Source organism: Beta vulgaris, chromosome 8, assembly GCF_026745355.1.
Source record: "Beta vulgaris subsp. vulgaris cultivar EL10 chromosome 8, EL10.2, whole genome shotgun sequence".
Taxonomy (NCBI): Eukaryota; Viridiplantae; Streptophyta; class Magnoliopsida; order Caryophyllales; family Amaranthaceae; genus Beta; species Beta vulgaris.
Window position 1 is genome coordinate 26,466,611 of NC_079209.1, and position 22,316 is coordinate 26,488,926.

Sequence of the window (22,316 nt, forward strand, 5' to 3'; positions counted from 1 at the left end):
CAGATTTTCTATGTAACCCTTGCTTTGCTAGTAAGTCTGCCACGAAGTTTGAGCTTCGAACATGGTGATATATTGAGAGAGACATGCACCAGGACATTGCTTTGATTTTGAAGTTGAGATTCCAAGGACCCAAATTTGATGAGTTGCACCATGATAGTGTGTTTTGCGAGTCTGATTCTATGATTAAGTTGCAATGGCGAGTGCAATCACTACTCAATGATATTTCAACAGCTGAGTATGGCGTAGGAAGGAAAGTAGGGATTCATACCCACAAGCAAATATCCACTCAAACACCCCAAATTTAGGGTTAATGAGACTCGAACTGAGGTGGGAGCTCCAACCATTGGGCTCCCATGTGATTCTCCATTATCAATATTGTTTATAACTCGGCATTAATTATGTCAAATTTTAAATTATAACTCTATTATTAAAAAGTGCCATACATTATATTTTTCACGAACCTAGTATGATTCTATAATGACGTGAGACCTGCGAAACAAGATATGCAAATGTGGGAGCCCATTGGGTTGACTCGGAGTCCTGTGCTGACACGAAATCTTGTCAAGTTCAGTTCGAATCATATTTGCTTTGGGGTCAAATAATCGTAAAACTCGATAAACTCGGGTCTAATTAGAATCATGTTTTCAGATCGGATCAGGTTTGGATATGCCTAACTTTAAGCTATTCTCTCCTCTCCTATCCTCTCACTCATCTTTGTGTAACTCTTAATAATGCTACTCGAACTCCGTGTTTGGAAGCTTCATCAACATTCTTGTTTTTTTTCCTTTTCTTTTACGCTTTGTTTGGGTGAAGTTGATTATCTTGGTAGATTATGAAGTGAAGTCCAAAACAAAAACAAAGTATCCTCGTCAGCTCATTGAACTGAATCGAGCACATACCAAGTGGTATATCTTTCTCCACTGATCACGGCTTCATGTCGAGTCTTGTAATACTTTACCCATTTATATTATCCAGCAAATATTATCATTTGTGATATGTTCGCTGATTGCGCTAATTTGCCGAAAGATAGAGCAGTATTATGCATGTTTTAGTGACATGAGATATGAACAATTTAAGCAGAGCTTCATAAGCAACTTCTTGAGATGACAAACATAAAGAAACTCCTTCAGTTTCAATTACAATAACCTTTAAGAACAATTCCGACGACTTAGCAGATACTCCAAAAAATTGTACCTCGAAGCACTGTAAGTATAAATTCTTCTTTGGCAGACAGAAATTGTTAATGAAATGAACTAGGAAGTAGGAACACGAAATTGTTAATGAAATGAACTAGGAAGTAGGAACAACTAACTCGTAGCAGCAATATTAAACGACACGAGTGTGCTAAGTACTAAGATGCATATAAATTCCAATTGCTAAAGGAATGATAGACAGGAGGGAGGATGAGAGAGAAGAAGATCAAGTTCCACTGTATGTGTTCTTACCTGCACAGCTGCTCAACTGCAGTAACTATTTGAGCAGGTTGAACCACAGTCCATTCTTCCAAAGTGCCAGCATAAGGAGTAGGGACATCTTGAGATGACAAACATACGATTGGGGCATCTAGATAATCATTGAAATTTTCATTAATAGCCGCTGTCAAACTGGCACCGATGCCACCTGTTCTCATGCACTCTTCGACAATCAGCACTCTGTGAGTTTTCTTGATCGAGTTCCCAATTGTGTACAAATCGAAAGGTTTTAATGAGCGAATATCGATCACCTCAGGGTCATAGCCCTTGTTGACCAATGTCTTGGCTGCCTGCATGACATGGTATCTCATTCGGGAATAGGTTAAAATGGTAATATGCTCTCCAGGCCTTACCATCTCTGCTTCTTCCAGTGATAGAACATATTCTTCATCAGGAATTCTCTCCTTGAGGTTGTAAAGCAGGACATGCTCAAAAAGAATAACAGGGTTCTCACTCCTGATTGCGGCTTTCATCAGTCCTTTAGCATTGTAAGGGGTAGAGCATGCAACCATTTGGATACCAGGGATTGATTGGAAGTAAGACTCAAGACGTTGTGAATGCTCAGCCCCCAATTGCCGCCCAACACCACCAGGCCCACGGATGACCACAGGGATGGTAAATTGGCCCCCAGAAGTGTAATGCAGCATGCCACAGTTGTTTGAGATTTGATTGAATGCCAACAGAAGGAATCCCATGTTCATTCCCTCAATAACAGGCCTTAGACCAGTCATGGCAGCTCCGATGCCCATCCCCGTGAAGGAATTTTCTGCAATTGGTGTGTCAAGAACTCTAAGATCTCCATACTTTGTAGCCATTCCTTTAGTCACCTTGTAAGATCCCCCATAGTGACCTACATCTTCACCCATGACACAAACACGAGCATCCCTTTGCATCTCCTCATCAAGACCTTCACGGAGTGCTTCAAAGAGCAAAACCTCATGCCTGACAATCCAATGAAATTTCAGAAAAATGAAACAGCAAGAACAGCTGTAGTATAGTTTGCATAGATGGAGTTCAGTTGAACAATAGTATACATAATATTTCCCACACAGTAATTTGTAGAGATAAATGAGTAAGTAACAAAGCACAAGTGATTTAATAAAGTTCATAGTTTCAAGCAAAGGATTTCAGATGAATTACTATCATTGCTATTTTAGATGGCTAAGACTATTAGATACAAGCAGAACATTCATATTGTAGACATAATCATGCCGCCAATAAATGCAGATGATCAATACAGTAATGACGTAGGAAAGGGATCAACTGGAAGGTAATGTGTACTTCTAAGAAGATATGCAAAAACATAAAAAAAGTAAAGCTTAACCTAGCACCAAGAAGCAAAATCCTAATATATCGTGATCTGAACACAATCAAATTGACTAAAATATACTGTATAGCACAATTCAAGTATATTTGCACATCGACTGACAGGTGGTAATTATTAAGGAATAATTAGAGAATATTCTTATTCTCTGTTATGGTTATGTAAATCTAAGTAGTTAGTTTCAGTCAAATGTAATCTATCCTAGTCTATATTGTTATTCTGTATCCTTATACGTAGAATAGAAATAGCAAGCTGTTATCTTGCTTTGAATACTTAGTCTGCTACTTATCTTATTCTAGGTTACCTTTGTATGCCTATTTAAGGAGGTCTTATACTTCAATATTAAATTATCCAAAACCTATCACATATCTTATATGGTATCAAGCTTTTAGATCCTCCCCTTTTTTTTTTTTTTTGCCTCCTCAACTCCATCAGCCATCATGGTACACGACACTGTCATACCCAACCATGCTGATCCCTCCAAACCTTTTACTTTAATTCAAGTTCATAACTCCATTAAGTTAACTTCTATAAATTACATTGCTTGGAAAACTCACCTTCAAGTAACTCTCCTCGGCTACAACATATGGAAGTTTGTTGATGGCAGCTACCCCTCTCCTCCCACCTCGTCACCTCCGATGGTTTTTCCGTGGCTAATCCCGCTGCCCTCACTTGGTTCCGCCAAGATCGCTTAGTGTTTGACGCTATTGTTGGCACTCTCTCTCCTGACCTCGTTCCTCTTGTGTCTCAAACGGCAATCGGTCATGATGCATGGTTTGTTCTTTGCTCCATCTAAGCAAACCCTTCTAAAGGCCACTTTAAGCAAATAAAAAACCATCTCAGTCAAATTACTCACACCACTCAATCCATTACTTCCTATATGCAAGCTATAAAACAATGCATTGATCGTCTTGCATCCATGGGCAAACCCATGGATCATGAAGATATTATTAACAAAATCTTACTTGGTCTAGATTATGAGCAATACAAATCTGTCATTGATGTCGTAAATGCCCGAGATACTCCGATATTGTTCGAAGAACTCCACGAGAAACTTATTACCAAAGAGCTCATGGCCACTTCCACAAAAACACCATCATCCTTATTCCGTGCCACCGTGGATGCCGCTCAATATCGTGGTAAAGCTAACACCAACCATCGTACTCCTAACCCACCACCTTCTACTCGCCATGATCAGGCTCCTCGCCAACCCCACCCGTATCTCAGAAAATGTCAATGGTGTCGTGAAGAAGGTCACTCAGTGAGTCAGTCATTGTCCAACCTTCAAGAATCAATTTCCCTCCATTCAAGTGCCTACTCTTGCTCGTGTCATGCCTCCAAGTTCTCCAGCTACTTTCCATGCCCCACAAGCTCATGTTGTCACTGCAAGCACGCCTTCATCTTGTGCTTGGGTTTTGGGCAGTGGTGCCTCGCACCATGTTACTAATGACCTCGCCAATTTATCACTCCATGCTCCATATGATAGCACAGAGAGGAAAATGGCATAGGTGATGGCTCTACTCTTCCCATCCAACACACTGGTCATTTATCTCTCTCTCTCCCTACATCTTCTACACAATTTCATTTTTCTAATATCTTACATGTCCCTTCCATCTTTAGTAATATCCTTTCCATCTCTCAATTTTGTCGAGAAAAAAATACTAGTATTGAGTTCTTATCATCTTGTTTTCGTGTTAAGGAGCTTCTGAAAGGAACCATCCTCCTCCACAGCCGGTGTTTATGAATGGCATCCAAGTCCACCTCAAGTCTACACATCTCTCAAACTACCCAAGCATGATTGGCATCACCGTCTATGCCATCCCTCCTTTTCTATTCTTAGGACATTAAATTCCATTTTCAATTTAGCAATTTCTGATTTTTCTATGTCTCATTGTAAATCATGCAATATGAATAAAAGCCACAAATTGCCATTTTCTATGACATCTCTCACGTCTAGTGCTCCACATGAACTTATTTTTTCAGATGTTTCCACTTGGACTTCACCTATTTACTCTCATGATAAGCTGAAATACTATGTCATATTTGTAGATCATTTTACCAAGTATGTCTGGTTTTATCCCATGAAGAAAAAGTCAGACACCTATGATATTTTCTCACGTTATCAAGCTCTAGTTCGAAATTTTTTAAGTGGTCCGTCCTTACTATTTTTTTATAATGGTGGTGAATATGAAAAAATTACCCCTTATCTCTCCTCTCATGGCATCTCTCATCTTACCTCTCCCCCACATACTCCCGAACATAATAGTTATTCCGAAAAAAAGTCACAAACATTGGCCTCACTTTGCTCACTCATGCCAAACTTCCCCTCACCTTATGGCCTCATGCCTTTGCTACTGTCACCTATCTCATAAATCGACTTCCCACCCCTACCCTCAATCATCAATCACCCTATCTCAAGCTTTTTGATATTTCGCCCAACTATCATAAACTTCGAAATTTTGGTTGTCTATGCTACTCGTGGCTTAGACCATATTCATCTCACCAACTCGACCCTCGATCTTACCTTGTGTCTTTGTTGGGTATTCCCCGAGCTAAATTGCCTACTATTGTTTGCATCCTCCCACTTATCGCATTCGTACATCAAGACATGTGAAATTCATAGAAGATGTGTTTTCTTTTTCTGATTTGTGCACTGAAAATACTCCATTACATGGCTCCTCGGTGGATGATTGGTGTGTTATTAATCTACCCATAATACCTACTATACAACCCCCAATGTTGGAGCTCCATGCACAACACGTCAACCACCAAATTCGCCATCTCCCTCGCCACCACTAAATGCACTAAATGCTTTTGCCCCACCCTCACCACCACCACCACCTCCTCCCCCACCTCCTCCCCCTCCTTCCCGTCCCCCTCGCACCATTATCACCCGACTACAAAACAAAATCACCAAACCCAACCCAAAATATGATCATCATATCACCACTACACATTCACCCACTAAACCAACAAACATCACTCAAGCCTTAGAAAGACCCTCAATGGTGTGCTGCCATAACGGCCAAACATGATGCCTTAACCTGCAATCACACTTGGGACCTCGTTCCCACTAGCTCATCTCAAAACTAAGTCGGTTGCAAATGGGTCTATCGTCTCAAATACAAGTCAGATGGTTCTCTGGAACGCTACAAAGCCCGTCTCGTGGCTAAAGGTTTTCACCAGCGTCAGGGTATCGATTTCTCGGAGACCTTTTAGCCCCGTGATAAAGCCCACCACATTCCGTTTGATGCTCTCTCTTGCTGTTACCCGCGGTTGGTCCATTCGGCAATTAGACATCAACAATGCATTTTTATACCGGAGGATGTTTATATGTCTGACAAAGATCATCCAACTCATGTATGCAAATTATGTAAAGCTATGTATGGCCTTAAACAAGCACCTCGAGCATGGCACCATGAGCTGCGTACATATCTTCTCTCCTTTGGGTTCACAAATTCCATTATCGACCCATCTTTATTCATTTACCGCAAGCATGGTCAAGTCTTCTACTTAGCTCGTTTATGTTGATGATTTAATCGTCACTGGTACTTCCCCTAATGCTTTACAAGAATTTATCACTTGTCTTGCTACGAAATTCTCTTTGAAGGATTTGGGGTTTTTATCTTATTTTCTTGGTGTAAAAACATGTTACCTCATGCACAAGGCTTATTTCTAAGTCAAAAGAAATATATCCGGGATTTGTTAGCTTGTGCAAAAATGTCTCATGCTAAGGCTGTTTCTACTCCAATGGTTTCTCATCCACCACTTACACTTAATGGAGGTTCACCTCTTCCCCATCCCACCGAATATCGAGCCTTGGATGGTAGCTTACAATACTTACCATTGACTCGCATGGACGTTGCATTTGTCGTCAACCGTCTATCTTAATTCATGCACAAACCCACAACTCTACATTGGGTTGCTCTTCGCCGCCTACTTCATTACTCGAATGGTACTCTTGATCATGGCATCACTCTCCATCGTAGTTCTCCTCTCAACTTACATGCCTTCACCGATGCGGATTGGGCCAGTGATCCTGATAATTAGGTTTCAATCAGTGGTTATATTGTTTATCTTGGTCGCAATCCCTTGTAATGGAGTTCAAAGAAACAACAAGGTTTAGCGCAATCTTCCGGGGAGGCCGAATTTCGTGTTGTAGCTTCTACTATTGCAGAAATATTATGGTTACAATCACTTCAATCTGAACTTAACGTCACGTTAGATCATATTCCAAATATATACAGTGACAACTTGAGTGCAACTCACTACTCCAAAAATCCAATTTTCCACTCCCGTATGAAGCATCTTGCTTTGGCCTTCCATTTTGTGCGTGAAAATGTGCAGCTTGGAGCACTTCGAGTTCAACATATCTCCGACGATAATCAACTTGTTGATGCTCTAACTAAACCCATTGCTTATACACGCTTCTCTAATCTGCTTTTCAAGATCAGTCTTGCCCGACGACCGTCCATCTTGCTAGGGTGTATTAAGGAATAATTAGAGAATATCCTTATTCACTATTATGGTTATGTTAATCTAGGTAGTTAGTTTCAGTCAAATGTAATCTATCCTAGTCTATATTGTTATTCAGTATCCTTATACGTAACACAGAAATAGCAAGTTGTTATCTTGCTTTCAATACTTAGTCTGCTACTTATCTTATTCTAGATTACCTTTGTATGTCTATTTAAGGAGGTCTTATACTTCAATATTAAATCATTCAAAACCTATCACATATCTCATAGTAATGAGTTTTAGTATAATTTTGTTAGTGAATTCTCATGTTAGTTTGCATGGAAATTGTGAAGCATCTCATTTCACCACATTTCATTTTCATCATTTACCATGTTGAGAGGTTGTATTGACTAGTAATGAAACATATTATGAAGGTCACATGTTTACGGATGAACTTTCATTACCATGTGATATTGACATATGATTGTTCTTGCAAAAATACACTATAAGTTGTTACCCTTATAATCATTTTGTGTCACCTATCAAACAGACTGTTTAGAAGCATAATGTATTAGCAAATTGTTTATGCGGAATAAGGATATTTTAAAGCTAACATTAGAGTTAATGTCAATCAAGCCCACCATATAGCTTAGAGAGGCATAATATAGTTTCAAAGAAGCAAACTGTTGCAGATAGAAATTACATCACGGAGTAGTTTATACCATAAGTAACAAAGGCCACACATAAACAAACCCAAGCCGAAGTTACATAACATATATTAGGCTTGCCCACTTCTACAAAAGCCTAATCCCATCATATAGGTCTATAACGCACACTTGATGTATTCGGTAACCAATAGTACCAATCTCCACTTTGTTACAAAATATAGCACATGAAGTGTAATGGTGAGATTGATTCAGATGAAGCTTTCATCCTTGATTCCTTTTCGATATTTATCTTCACACAAAAAATCTGAATTACAATCAATAAACAACCTGGATTGGAAAGATCCCAACTAGGTTCAAAAGTTGGACTCTAAGAAACTTGGGTTTTTTATGTTGTCATCTCCAATTTATGAAATCTATTTTATTCCGCATGCAATATTTTGGTGCCAACTCTTCTTTCTTCCATAGAAGATCCTTAAGGAGGAGACTACTCATACTTTTATTATCAACTGGGGATACTCTTCACTCAAAAGAAGCCCCTCTGGATGGGGATTCCATTTGTCGTCCATTTGAAGGATCTATAGTGCACTTGGGCGGCACATGCCCTCTAAAAGAAATCCAATACTTTTTTCAATATCCGACAGCCATTTATATAATAAAATTATAGAAATCAGAACTGGTGCGTAGACGGTAGAACTCATGTTATAGGTGCTGCCGGAGTGGTCAAAGCTTAGTTCTTTTCACCGTGCGGCTGTGTTGAAGTATGGAGTTCGATGCCTTTCTGTTTTATTGCATATGCTTTATATTCTATCCCTCGTTAGTCGCTTGTATTAATTCCCCATGGGCCATGGCTAGTCTCTTTTCCTATTTCTACTTCTTTTCTTATCTTGTGAAAGCAATCCTCTCTTTTTTTTTTTCCAACTCTAACCATAGTATTTTAAGAAAATAAATTCCAAATCCTTATTAATATATTTCCTCTCCTTTTTTGACTTTTACCAATTTTGCTTTACAAGTTGACCAATGCACATCTTTGAACATTATTGTCTTTAATTTTGTATAAGTAAAAAGTATAGAAGGTTGATATTAAGAATATATATATATGGAAACAAATTCAACAAAATTTCAAATGACTACATTTTTCCTACCTATAGATGATACAAGATGGTCAAAAAAAATTATGTGAATGGTGTCAGACGTAAAAATGGTAAAACAATCAATAAAGTATGATATTATAATTAACATTTCTAGTGATGAAGATAACTTTATATACAATAAAAGTTAAACTTAGGTGGTCACAAACAATTTGTTTGAAGAATTGATTGATAAATGTGTGTATCAAGTCTAATTTGTTCTTGAATTGTTCCCCTCCAAACTTAAAATCCAAGATCTTCCCTGTTAATAGGTGGGATAAACATCAAGACCATCTTTCTCTGGAACATGGCTAGTTACTATGTTAAAAGGAGGGATATCGAGCAAATGAACATTCCTGCAACAAGTTCCTTGCTGAGCTGCAGAGAATTAGTTCACCGGTTGGCGGTTGGACTAAAATAACCAATAATGGGAACTTCGGCATAAGAAAAAATGTATGAAGGCCTTCTTGGACAAAATCCTAAGGTTGATTGCAGTAGATTGGTGTGCAAATATATTGCAAGTCCAATGAGTGCTTTTACCACTTGGTTATACCACTTGGTTACCCCTACTGCACATACTTCCAACTACTAGTAGGATTCAGCAATGGAACACATTTCCTGTGCGTTTTTCAATTGCTACATTGTTGATTTGTTGTTTTTATTAGATTTTAGCAGATGTCCCTTTTAACTTTTTTAATGTACTTTTTGACCCCTTTAGCATTAAATAGAGTGGGGAGCATTACTTTTTGACGTGAAAAGTAGCAAAAAAAATCCTTAATTGCTAGGAAACGTACAAAACAAAGCAAATATTATACTTTTTGGTGGACTAAGTACTCCATATAAGGAAAGTTCAAACAATAGAGCAAGTAACAAAAAGCAACCATTCTAGGAAAATGTGCCAATTAAAAAAAAAGGAGTAACTTGCAACCCTTTGTGCTGTTTTTACTAGAATAATGCTGACACTACCGTATTTTTTTTTTCTTTTGCTGCTGATAAATTGATGAAAATTCTTCACTTAATGCAGAACCCTAGACCAAGTTTCAGATTTCATGATGAAGTTAAGTTGGCCACCAAAATGGGTAGAAAATCATGCAAGACCAAGCCTTGTAAAGCATTCTAAGGGTATTCTTTAGTGATCTTGGTTCTCTGGTTGCTACTACATGTTGCTTACATTAATCACCAGTGAAGTAAGCAACATGTAGTAGCAATCAAAAAACCAAGATCACAAACATATTAGAGACATCATTGTACCATTTGGGTAAATCCAGAACAACAGGAAGTAGCCATACCTTCAAAGGTTCAACTGAATCACAATAAAAAATCATACATAGATTGCAATCTTAGTGCTAGGGTAAACAGACAGTGACATACCCTGTTTTAGAAGATGCAGTAGAGGCTGCAGGACTCTGCATACACAAGATAATAACAAAATTAAACTAGCTTCTTAATTTTTGAACTCCAAGATGTAACTAACCAACACAATTGCTTAATATAAGCAAAAAGTACTCTATTTGCACAAATTAACAATACATTATCATTTGTCATCTAGATAAGTTGGTAGTCTTGTGGGGGTGGTACCCAAGACTTGGGATTGAATCCCGTCTATATCAGTTCATCTAGTTGCTTATTTACATCATGAAACACAATACATTGTCATATAATTTGATAGAAAATACTCACAGCCACAGCATGTGTAACCAGATTTCCAGTCCTGCATTGGCCAGTTATTGAACCACATTTGGCACGTAGGTCAGATCTTACTGCCAAAAAGCTCACTTTTCTTCCTAAAAACCAAATTAATACAAATCAAAACACAATTTTTAGACCCAAACTTACTAATGGAACAATCAATACACATTAATATTGAAAGAAAACCCTGAAAAAGAAAGACCCGGATTTTATAGCACCAAAAGAATCAAACCCAACAATTTTTTTTAAATCAATGAGATCTGAAAACCCAAATTCCACATTGAATTACATAAGAACAACAGAAATGAAACGCCCACCATGAAATTTTTTAGAATCAATCGCATTAGCGGCAGTGAGAGATGATGGAGCGCCAATTGACTGAACGGTAGCAGCCATTCCGATTTGATACTGGTAAGAAGTTGGAGAGAGAGAGAAAAATAAAACTTGATGATTGATGAAATTTTATAGGGAGAAAAAGGATGTGGGCGGAGAAATTGAAGTGTATTTGCAGGTTTGAAGCCACAACAATAAATTGATGTTGAGAATTGGGTTCCTTTCTTACTTCGTTTTTATCGCCCGCTTTTTCTTAAGTATGAGTTGAGATTTTGTGCGCACCAGTGTTTTATAAAAATGATAATTCTGATATGGCAATATCTGATGGTGTTACTTCAAACAAGTTTTAGTGAAAGTCTAAAAGTTAGTTTGCCAACCATAACAAGCAGCCAGCAGGTTGCTCCTGTTTTGTTTGTTCTTCCGTTGCAATATATTGATACAAATAATTTTGGGAAATTTCCTCAGTTATTCCAGATATTTAAAGTAATTCTCAAATTATGCCTCATATTTAGGAAATTTTTTCATATACCTCTTATTTTTGTATTTGGGCTCAAAATACCCTTATCATACAATCGAAATTCAAGAGTATTAATTTCCTAAGGTACCCTTGAAACTTAAACTTTGAACTTCAAATTTCAATAAAGGTATTTTGAGAATTAAGTCAAACCTCAAGGATACCTCAGAAAATTTCCCAATAATTTTTGTTCTTGCTATTTACCATACTTATTTAGTAAACGTCATCTATATTTTCATTTTTATTTTTTTACCTGAAAAATATAAAAATTTCATAATTTTTTAGTATGAAGCGAACCAATTTTTATTTTGACCATGGTGGAATCGATCATTTATTCCGATTTCACCATGGTGGAAGCAAACAAAAAATTTTGGTTCAACCATGGTAGAACAGAATAAATCCTTATGATGGAACCGAAAAAAATGTCGGCTCCATGATAAATAGTAAAAAAAAAAAAATTCAGAACAGGGGAGGAGGAAAAGGAGAAAGAGGAATAAAAAGAAAGGATGGGGGCCTGTCAGGACAAGGGAGGGGGTTACCTTTTTCTAAAATAATTCCAAATCTTCACGAAGAGGAGAGTACTTAATATACATCCTTTATTACAATTATACCCCCAATTAAAATGATTAAGAATTACAACTTCTCTAATATTTTGGTTTTTATTTCAAAAAACATATGTAGGGGGCGTCTGGCAATTAGAGTTTTTGAGGAAAAAAAGAGTTTTGGACCACTTTCAAAGTTTTGACTGTCAGAAACTCTTAAAGGGGTGTTTGGTAAAATAGAGTTTTAGAGAGAGTTTTGGAATGAAAACTCTCAAAATGAAAAAGCTTCTAATATGGGTTTTTTCTTTAGAGAATTAGGTACAAATTTGTCCAATGACTTTTTTGCCACTAATAATACTACTGCACATTGTATTAAAATGTCTATAAATATCATTTTACTTAAACAAATAGCAATAAGCTTTTAGCAATCAGTTAATTATTACCAAATACATTTATAAAAAAAAAGTTGTCAAATCTGCTGAGCAAAAAGTTAAAACTCTAACAACAAACTCTAAACTTTATTTGCCAAACAAGACCATAGTAGACTAAAAAAAAGGCATTTACAACTTTTCCAATTATATATTTCTAAGTTGCCTATGAATTTCATTTACAAAGCTTGATCAAAATACCCCTTGTGTTGTAGCCTAAAGATCAACGACTCTAAAAACGAAACATGTGGCTTCATCTAGTCCCTACATGTGTCTCTTCCCTGCTGCAGGAAGTACAGGGTCCAAAAGGCATATGGCTGAAAAGTACAACCTTTTGAATAAAGAATTGTACTAGCCCACCTTTTGGCCCAAATTGTACTTAGGCCCAGCATATTTAAAAAGCATTAGTATAAAGTGGATGGTGTGTACCCTCCGATCAATGCTTGTCATGTGTCATAATTTCATTGCTCAGCCAATCAAGTGCTTCCAAATTAGGGTGACCTCAGGGTACATCAATTATTCCAAACACTATAAATAGTCCTTGAAATCAGGAGAAAGGTACATTTTTCAGAATAGTGTACTGTTATTCTGTCATAAATTCTCTCTCTCTCTCTCTACCTTCTCTCTCTAAAAAGTTTCCTTTTCTACTCCTGATACATGACTTAAGCTTTGGAGGGGAAAATACCACCCAAACCTCCAGGGTGGGTCCCCTTTTGCAGGTTCGAACGCAGATCTCAGGTACGAGTTTGGGTCCAGGTGTTGTTGCATAAGTCTCCTATCGAAGAACCTACTGTTGGGGATAATAGTATTGTTTTGCGAGTTTAGCACTACGTAACATTTGGCGCCGTCTGTGGAAAGACGCAACAATGACTAATTGTCACTCATCCAACGTTGCTAGGACAGGAGTTTTGAGATTCGGGTGGAAGATCGGTGGACGATGAAAGGCCACCAAGAGGAAGAGATAGGCCCTTACCGTTGTCAACCTCTCTGGACAAAGCAGGGAGCCCATCATTCAGGAAAATCTTGAGCGTCCGGTGATAGCTGCCCATCTGGAAAACGTCTTGAATGATTTTCAGACTAGGATGGTTGCTGTCGTGGAAAAGCAAATTAAGAATAACATGCTTTTTTTCCAGGTCAATCCAGACCCAACTGCTGAAATTCCCACAAAGGGACAGTCTTATGAGGGCCGGCTAGGGACAAGCAGGTTTCCTCGGTAGGAAGTGTCTAGGCAGGTATCAAAAGGAAAGCAGTCGGCGGTTAGTGAGCAGCGCAGGAAAATGGACTGGAAGTTGGTGGTCCGACCAGGGGATAACTTACCTCCTATTGGTCATAAAATGGAGACGGACGCTAGGGAGTGTCTAGAGGCAAAGAAGACAGCAGCTCTACAACGCTCAGCATCAGGGTCTACCCTCTATATGAGAGATCCTCCATTGAGACTGCCATCCAAAACTGTCGGAAGAAGTCAGGGACCATCTGTTGCCCAGCCAAGGCAAGAAAAAATTGTATTGCAACCTATGGTGTATAGGCGTCCAGGCCTAGCAAACACCTCTTCTATTCATGTGCTAAGAGAATATCATCGGGAGCACATACCCGTTGAGGACCTTCAGGGGCACTCAAGATTAACTGGCTGACTCCATTCTCGGCCAGAATCATGGAGTCTCCTCTGTTCCCAAAGGTTAAGCTACCCACGATAGAACCCTTTGACGAAACTACTGATCCAGACGATCACTTATCGGCATACAAGCATCAAATGTATGTTCAGCAGTCGATGATGCTACTTGGTGTAAGAATTTTCCAGTTACTTTGAAGGGTAGCACAAAAGTGGTTCAATAATCTCCCTCCAAACTTAGTGAATAATTTCAGAAAGCTTAGCTATCTCTTCACTAGCCATTTTGTAGCAAATCGGCAGGAGCAGAAAACTAGCATGCATTTGGGAAGGTCATCCAAGAACCAAAGGAGGGTTTGCGAAGTTTTGTCAAGAAATTTGATCTAGAGGCATTGCAGATTTAGGATCTGAATGCAGGAGTGGCCTTCGACGCCTTTATCAGGGGTTTAAGGCCAGGAAGTTTCAAGTTTGATTTAGTAAAGAAAAAGATCACCACTCTAGTTGAAGCCCTCCAAAAGGCTGAAGCGTTTGTCCATGCAACAGAGGTATGTGCAGAGGCAAAGCACCTAGAAGCAAAAAAGACTGAAGAAGCAGTTCAGCCAAAGAAAAATAATCCCAAGAAAGCTGAAACTTGGGCGTTGACATCTATGATGACCTCATCCAGGAGGAGTAAAAGAAGTGAACCAACAACATTGGCAGAACCTATAGAATTCAGTAAAGATCAATACTCCATTCTTATGGAGATAAAAGATCAACATGAATTAAAGGCGTCAGCTGAAATGAAACTCCCTATAGGAATAGGGACAAGAGCAAATATTGTCACTTTCATAAAGATTGTGGCCATGAAACAAATGAATGCAAAACATTTGAAGAGAGCCCTGGAAGATTTGGCTCGCAAAAGGCAGATGAATTCAAACATGCCTCCAGGAGGAAGAAAGTTTCAGAAAAGAGATGACTGTCAAAGCAAGAGAAAAGAAAGTGAATGTATTGACGAAGATGTGGTGCTTGTCATATGTAGAGGTTTTACAACTTGAGGTCCAACCAACCGAGGATATAAAACTACCTAAGGGTACTTGGCCATATCATGCTTACCAATCAAGCAGAGTCTGACCCATTTCCTAAGGTAGTCGTCAGTGAGCTGGATCGTGGGAAATTGAGAACTCCTCATGACGATCCTTTGGTTGTGGAGATGAAAATTGCCAAATTACGGGTAAGAAGAATCTTAATTGATACTAGGAGTTCGATGGATATCATAAGTGTGGACTGTTTGTCAAGGCTGAAGTTCAATGAGGGCGACTTAGTCCCAGTTCATCATTCCATAATAAGATTTGGAGGAGGAGTAATCCACCCTATGGGAACTGTTACCTTGCCCATCAGGGTAGGAGACAAGGAAGCTTCCAGAACGTTGTTCGTTAAGTTCTTGGTAGTTCAAGATTTGACGACCTATAATGTCATTCTAGGACGACCTACCTTGAACCACATCAAAGCAGTGATTGTTACTCATCTAATGTTAACGAAATTCGAGTGTGATGGGGGAAGAATTGGATCTCTATATGGAGCTCAGCAAGCAGCTAGAGAATGGAAGGGAGAAAAATCATCACACCCAAAGGCAGCGGATAACGAGGCAGTCGAGTTCGTGAAAGGCCGGGTAAATGCTCTAAAGACGGTAGTAGAGAGACCTCGGGCGAAAGTTCCTCCAATAAGCAACCGTCCAGCCTCCTACCGAGTAAGAAGAGAAAGTGCATGGCCATCAAGGAAGAAAAAGCTTCGTCAGAAGAGGTGATGGCCATCATGGGAATTGGGCTATAACGTCCAGAGCCAGTAGAAAGGGCGCTGAAGATTGGGTCTATTCTAGATCCAAGGGTAAAGGAAGATGTAATCCCCCATAATTTTAAAGGTTTTTATAAATATATTTTAGTATTTATATATTTATATTTAAACATAATCTAGTTTTAAAATGATTTGACTATTTAAAAGAGTTGACTATTTTTATAGGTCAAATGAAATTATTTTGAGGATTTAAGAAAGTTAAAAATATTTTAATTAAGCATGCTTTGATAAAAGTTTCAAATACTAATTTATATTGGAAATGAAGTCTAATGGACTTGAGGAACCCAAAATCCTAAAGAATAAGGAAAGGAGCCATGTTGATGATAGAAGTTCTAAATTATTTATCCTATTCATCATCAATTTTAATTGAGCCCAAACTCTTTTTCCTAAGCCCAAAAGGAAGTCTTAAATATCCTAATACCCAATTATTTTACCCCACACAAGAATTATTTTTCTCTCTCCTCTCACCTAATCTCATGACATTCCTCTTTCTCTCTCTTCCTCCTCACCGGTTTTCTCTCTCTTTCTCTCTTTCAAGTTCTTTCTTTCTTTCTTCTCAATCAAGTAATGTTTCTTCTTCAACACGAAACATCATAAGCCTTCCAAAACCATCGAGATTTGCGTTGCTTTGCTGCTGTCGTGGTCCTTCACTTTCGGCGTCTTCTTTGTTCTTTCTCTTGTTGGTTGTTTTCTTTTCTTCTTCCTCAAGATTCCATTAAAGACTATATTTTTATGCTTTCTTTTGATGTTAATCATGATTATTGGTTTTAATTTATTGTTTTAATAAATTATCTTGATTCATATATATATATTATATATTATAAGAATAAAAATTCAGATTTGTTTATTATGGTTAGATTGAAGTTTTAATCATTAAAGCATGGATTTTTAGGGTTTTAATTACTAGAAAACCATAGTAGCATGTTAATACTATGAGATTGACTTAGATTATGATTTTAATTGTTTATATATATTTGAAGCAGGTTTTATGATTTTTAAAGTTGCTGGAAATTCAAAAAAGATTTTATTTATGGAGTTTTAAGAATTTTAATTACTAGTATGGTAGTACTATGCTAGGAATTAAAAGTAATTGAAGTTTTGATATTGAAATCAACTTTTGAATATATTTAAGGGGGATTTTAGATATTTTAGAGTTGATGTATTTTTATTTAAGAGTATTGATTTTAGTTTATATTGCAATCTAGGCGGAGAATATCCTGTAGGAGACTTTTAAGAAGTTAAAAGTGGTCTGCCGACTAGTTTACACAAGGTACGTACATACTTGTGTGCTATGTGATTAGTATCATGATTTAAGAAGATGGAAATATTAGTATCATGTATAGGAACTCTATATGTTCATATATGATTTCTAGTATTTGATTGTTACATGTTTTATGCCTGTGTGCAAGCATGTGAATTGAGATTCGTTATGAGTACTAGATTGTATGTTTATATGGAACATTTGATGCAAACATGAAAAAGGGATATCTATTTATTAATTCGCATGAGGAATCAATATATGTTATAGAGATTGAATCATGCTATTCATGTATTCCCTGAGAAGTATTATTTTCACTATCTTATGAGGATTGTGGGCCTTATTTGGTAAGTTGATAAATTATGCCTTTGTAAAGGTAAGTTGGATTGTTGGCTAGGTTCAACAAATATGATGGATTGGATTAAAGGAAAATAATCTTGGGTTGTAAGTTGTGATTACTTATTAAATCCTAAGATAAAAGAAGTTCAGTTGTGACTATTTGATTATTATTTCTGTGTTGCTTGTATTAACAAGTAATAATTGGTAACTAACACAAAGTGTGACGAGAATAGTTGTAGACTTTAGACCTGTGCACGTCTAGAGTTGGACATTGGGAGTTGGGGTACATGGTGGTAGCCCATGGCTTTTTTTTGGGAAATAGATTGATCACCATCCCTATTATTATTTCTAAAGGTTCCTCGATATCGTAGGTCATTATGGAACACGTGGTAGCTCCCGTATTTCGTCTTCGTGATGAAGGCTTTGGTGGTAGGACAACTCAGGTCCAATAACTATTCCTTTTGAATAATAAAAAGATGTTAGAGTTTAGTTCAGTAAAAGTTGTCTGCAGAATGTTATATGATTATATAATTATTTATCCCTGCATATCATGTCAGGAATGCTTTTGTTTTAGTATGTAGTTCTCAGCTTTGCTGATTACGTGCTTTGTTTGTGTGTGTAATCATGGCTATGCCTTATTGATCCTGTGATGATCCATTTTGGTGAGCAGATTTAGTATAGCATTGACATTACAGGTTCGCAGATGTGCATCATGGGAAATCTGGAATGGAGAGAATGTGTAACTAGTTTATTTTATTTTTCTGCATTATTAGGAATGTACATTATTAAGTTGGTTTAAATAAGACTCATTTAGATTGTTGAATTTTAAATACCGAGTTGTTTATTTATATATAATAAAATGTTAAAGTTTAGTTATATATTTTCCACTGTAAAATTCTGAATAAGCCGATACGTTATCACACGGGCGATAATACTTGGGTAATTCTCTACTTGTATATTATAAAAGTATTTCTGAAAGGAGAGAATTATCGGGGTGTTATATCATTCTCAACAAAATCTCATGCATCTTTAGAAAAATGGACACCAACACCATGGGGAACTGAGGATTTATCTCAAGGGATATAAAAAAACAAAGCTTATTGTACTTGAGTAGTAGTAAAGGGGTGAAGCAACCCACTCCTTTGTTTAGACTTTTGGACTTAGTACACTATGAGAGAAATTAGCCAACAAATAATTTATCTGGTTGCTCCATTGTGACCAAATCTCTTACAACCAAAATTTGTTTCTCCCTTCTAATGTATGTAAAAAGAACGGAAAATAACAAATTAATAAAAAAACTTAATTTTAACTTATGGAGCGTACAATATAAAACAAGGCAAAAGCTAACGGATAGGGATGGCAATTGGGCGAGAGGGTGTGGAGGATGGTACCCCCACACCCGCACCCGCATTAAATTCTCATCCCCATCCCCGCCCCACCACCCATTGCGGGGGAATATTCCATCCCTATCCCCGCCCCACCACTCATTGCGGGGGGAAATTCTAGACCCACCCCCGCCCCACCCCCGCACCCGCGTCATACCCACTTCATCCCCGCAAAAAGTCCACAAAAAAATCTGCCATAAGCCCATTATAGTTGTGTACTTCACAAAATCACAATATAATATAGTAAAAGAAAAGTTAAAATACATTAACAAAGGCAAATATTTTATTACATTTTAAAAGTGTTTTCAAATACATTAGTAATATATGTATATAAAAAGAATTTTAATAATAAATATGTGGGGTGGGGGTGGGGCGGGCGGGGGTGTGGCGGGGCGGGCGGGGATGGGGCGGGTATAACATAAAATCCACACCCGCTCCACCACCCATTGCGGGTACAATTTTAATCCCCATCCCCGCCCCATCCCCGCCAAACCTAGACCCACCCCCGCCCAAATTGGGCGGGAATGGGGCGGGTCTCCTACTTGACCCGCCCCACTGCCATCCATACTAACGGATGCTTCGGAGGCGCTAGATAAGAAATATATTGTTCTACTTAATTACTCATATTTATATATAATAATGTATAATTCCAATACAACACATTTAAATGCTTTGCATTGGAATTAAATATTTTTCCCTTTTCTTTTGAAAAACATTAAATGTTTTGCATTGAAATTTTATATTATTCTATTATTTTGTGTAAATATGAGTAATTAAGTAGAATAATATATTTCTTATCTAGCGCCCCTGGGACGCCCGTTATCAGGATCGATAAAACAAATACAAAATATAAGAGTACAATTTCAAAGACAAAAAGAAGAAACATTAATGATAAAGCATAAAAAAGCTTAAACACACGGATACCACATACATCCCTTTGTTCCATATAGTGCTTAGTTTTCATTTTTCATGTAAATTTAGAAAGTTGAAGGAGTATCAGGATTTCCAAAAAATATATAATTAAGAAAGTGCTTTTTTGATATTTTTGTCTTATAACTAGTTATATTTTTTCCTTTAAAATAAAATAAAATAACAAAGCAATAATTTTTCCTTGAAATGGTGTAAAACAATAAATATGGGTACATAATTTAAAAGAAAAGTAGGGGTATTTTAGAAAGATTACGTAAAAATGAAGGATAATTTAGTTCAAATAAATTGATTAAAAAGAAAATAGACATAAAATTTTAAAGTGAAACTATTGGGTCAGACCATCTGACCCAATAGGTTCCGTCGGACGGGCTGAACCCAACTTAACGCGCGGGCTTTTTTTTAAATATTTTTTTCTTCTTTAAAAAATCATTTAACGGTTAGGTTTTATATTTTGACTGTTTTAAAACTTCTTATGTAGTTCGTCCTTGATTCTTTCTTTTTCAATCTTCTTCTCTCTTAATTTCTCCTTATTTCTAGTTTTGCTCTTAATTTTTCTGCTTTTCTGCTGTTGAAATTTACTTTGTTTTTTGGTTCGTAATTTTATATTTGATTACCGTTGCATCGCAAATATGGTTACACTCGTAGAATAATTGCTTATTGCTGCGGTTTTACCCATACGCAGCAATATATAACGTAAAAGGGAAATAAAAAAATATAAGATAACCATATTGTTGCGGTTTTGGCTGAAAATTGCAGCAATATAGTTTGAACGAATTTTTTTGAAAATTTTTGACTATTTGACCAAACATATTGCTGCGGTTTCTGACAAAAACCGCAGCAATATATTAAAATAATATATAAAAATTATTATTTGTACCTATTGCTGCGTTTCCTACAAAAAACCGCAGTAATAGGCTTTTAAAATTTATATTAAAAAAATTCACTAGGGTTTAAAGCGCTCTCTCTTCCCTCCTATCTCTCCTCTCACGCAGCGCTCTTCAGTTCCTCTCTTCCTCTCTCTCTCTCCTCTCCTTCACTCTTCCTCTCTCCTCTCACGCACCTCTTGACCTCTTCAGTTCTCTCTCTCCTCCTCTTCTCAGTTTCACACACCCTCTCACTTCTCATCCTCTCGCGAGGCGTCAACCGCCAAATTCGGCCGCTCGACAGTTCCATGGTTCGCTTGATTCAACTGTTGCTTCATCGCTCGTCAGACTCGACGGCGTAAGTTGAGTCGCAGACCCTTGGCCGTTCGATGGCGTAATTTCGCTCGCAGGCCGTTCGACGACGTAATTTTGCTCGCAGGTCGTTCGACGTGGCTCGCCATATTCGTCCGCTCGTGGGCTGTTCGACGTGGCTCGCCAAATTCGGCCGTCTTCCAGGTTCGTCGTCTTCCAGTTCGTTCGTCGTCTTCCGTGGTCTTCCAGTTCGTTCCAGTTCGTTTGTCTTCTTCCGGCGTTTTGTAATGGTTGTTGTATTTTTTTTTTTTTAATTATTTGTATACGAAATTACAACTTATGATGATTGTTGTTATATTATTTTCAGATCTAGTATTTTGTGGTATTATTATATTATAGTTGTATATATTTTTTTTATATTCCTTTTGGAGTTACCTTCTTGTTCTTATGTTAGGTGTAGGATAATTGTTATAATTTTTTTTTAGATCTGTCTTTTTGTATTTTTTATGTTTTTGAATTTTGTATTATATTCTTTTGTCATTAGTTTCAATCAATAGCGTTTTATTTTCTTTTAGCCTTTTTGTCTTTTAAATTTCATGGCAAAATGAATTTTTTTTTTTACATGTACTTGTACATATTGCTGCGGTTTTGGCTAGGAACTGCAGTAATATGTGTAATATATTGCTGCGGTTTTGGTCTGGAACCGCAGCAATATGCTTTATAAATTTGATATAAAATAAATATATAGCTGCGGTTTAACCTAGAAACCGCAGCAATATATTAATTACATATTGTTTCCCCCTTAATTGCTGCGCGCCTAAAAAGCGCAGCAATATGCCACTTTATGACCGCAGCAATAAACATTTATTCTACTAGTGTTAAGAGGATCAGAGATGAAGTTTCTAGGTATAATTTGGTGATTTTTGCTGGATATGTTTTTTTTTTTTTTCATCTTTTCTTGATTTCTAGTTAGTGACCTGAAATGAAAGAATCATTATACTAAATAAAATAATACGAAAACCAACTGAAAATCAAGAAGACTAATTGAAAAATAGCAATTGACCTGAGTATGGTCCATTTGTCTAATAGAAAATTTTAAACTAAGTGAAAGAATACGAAGACCAATTGAAATATCACTTAGTCTAACTGAAAATTTTTAGCCTAATTGGAATAGAATGAAATGAAAGAATCATGAGTTAAGTGTCTAGGAGGGTACTCAACTTTGAAGAAAGTTTCAG

At 37.2% G+C, this 22,316-nt stretch overlaps 1 protein-coding gene across 1 annotated transcript; it reads right to left on the minus strand.

Annotated features, from left to right (window-relative positions):
* Nucleotides 1–1,064: 1,064 nt before the first annotated feature.
* On the minus strand, nucleotides 1,065–11,390 carry LOC104883853 (pyruvate dehydrogenase E1 component subunit beta-3, chloroplastic). The gene is made up of 4 exons (XM_048634363.2): nucleotides 11,056–11,390; nucleotides 10,730–10,833; nucleotides 10,421–10,455; nucleotides 1,065–2,414 (listed from the first exon to the last, which is right to left on the minus strand). The coding sequence occupies exons 1-4, from the start codon at nucleotides 11,132–11,134 to the stop codon at nucleotides 1,442–1,444; spliced, it is 1,191 nt and encodes a 396-aa protein (XP_048490320.1). The 5' UTR covers nucleotides 11,135–11,390; the 3' UTR covers nucleotides 1,065–1,441.
* Between the last annotated feature and the right edge of the window lie 10,926 nt (nucleotides 11,391–22,316).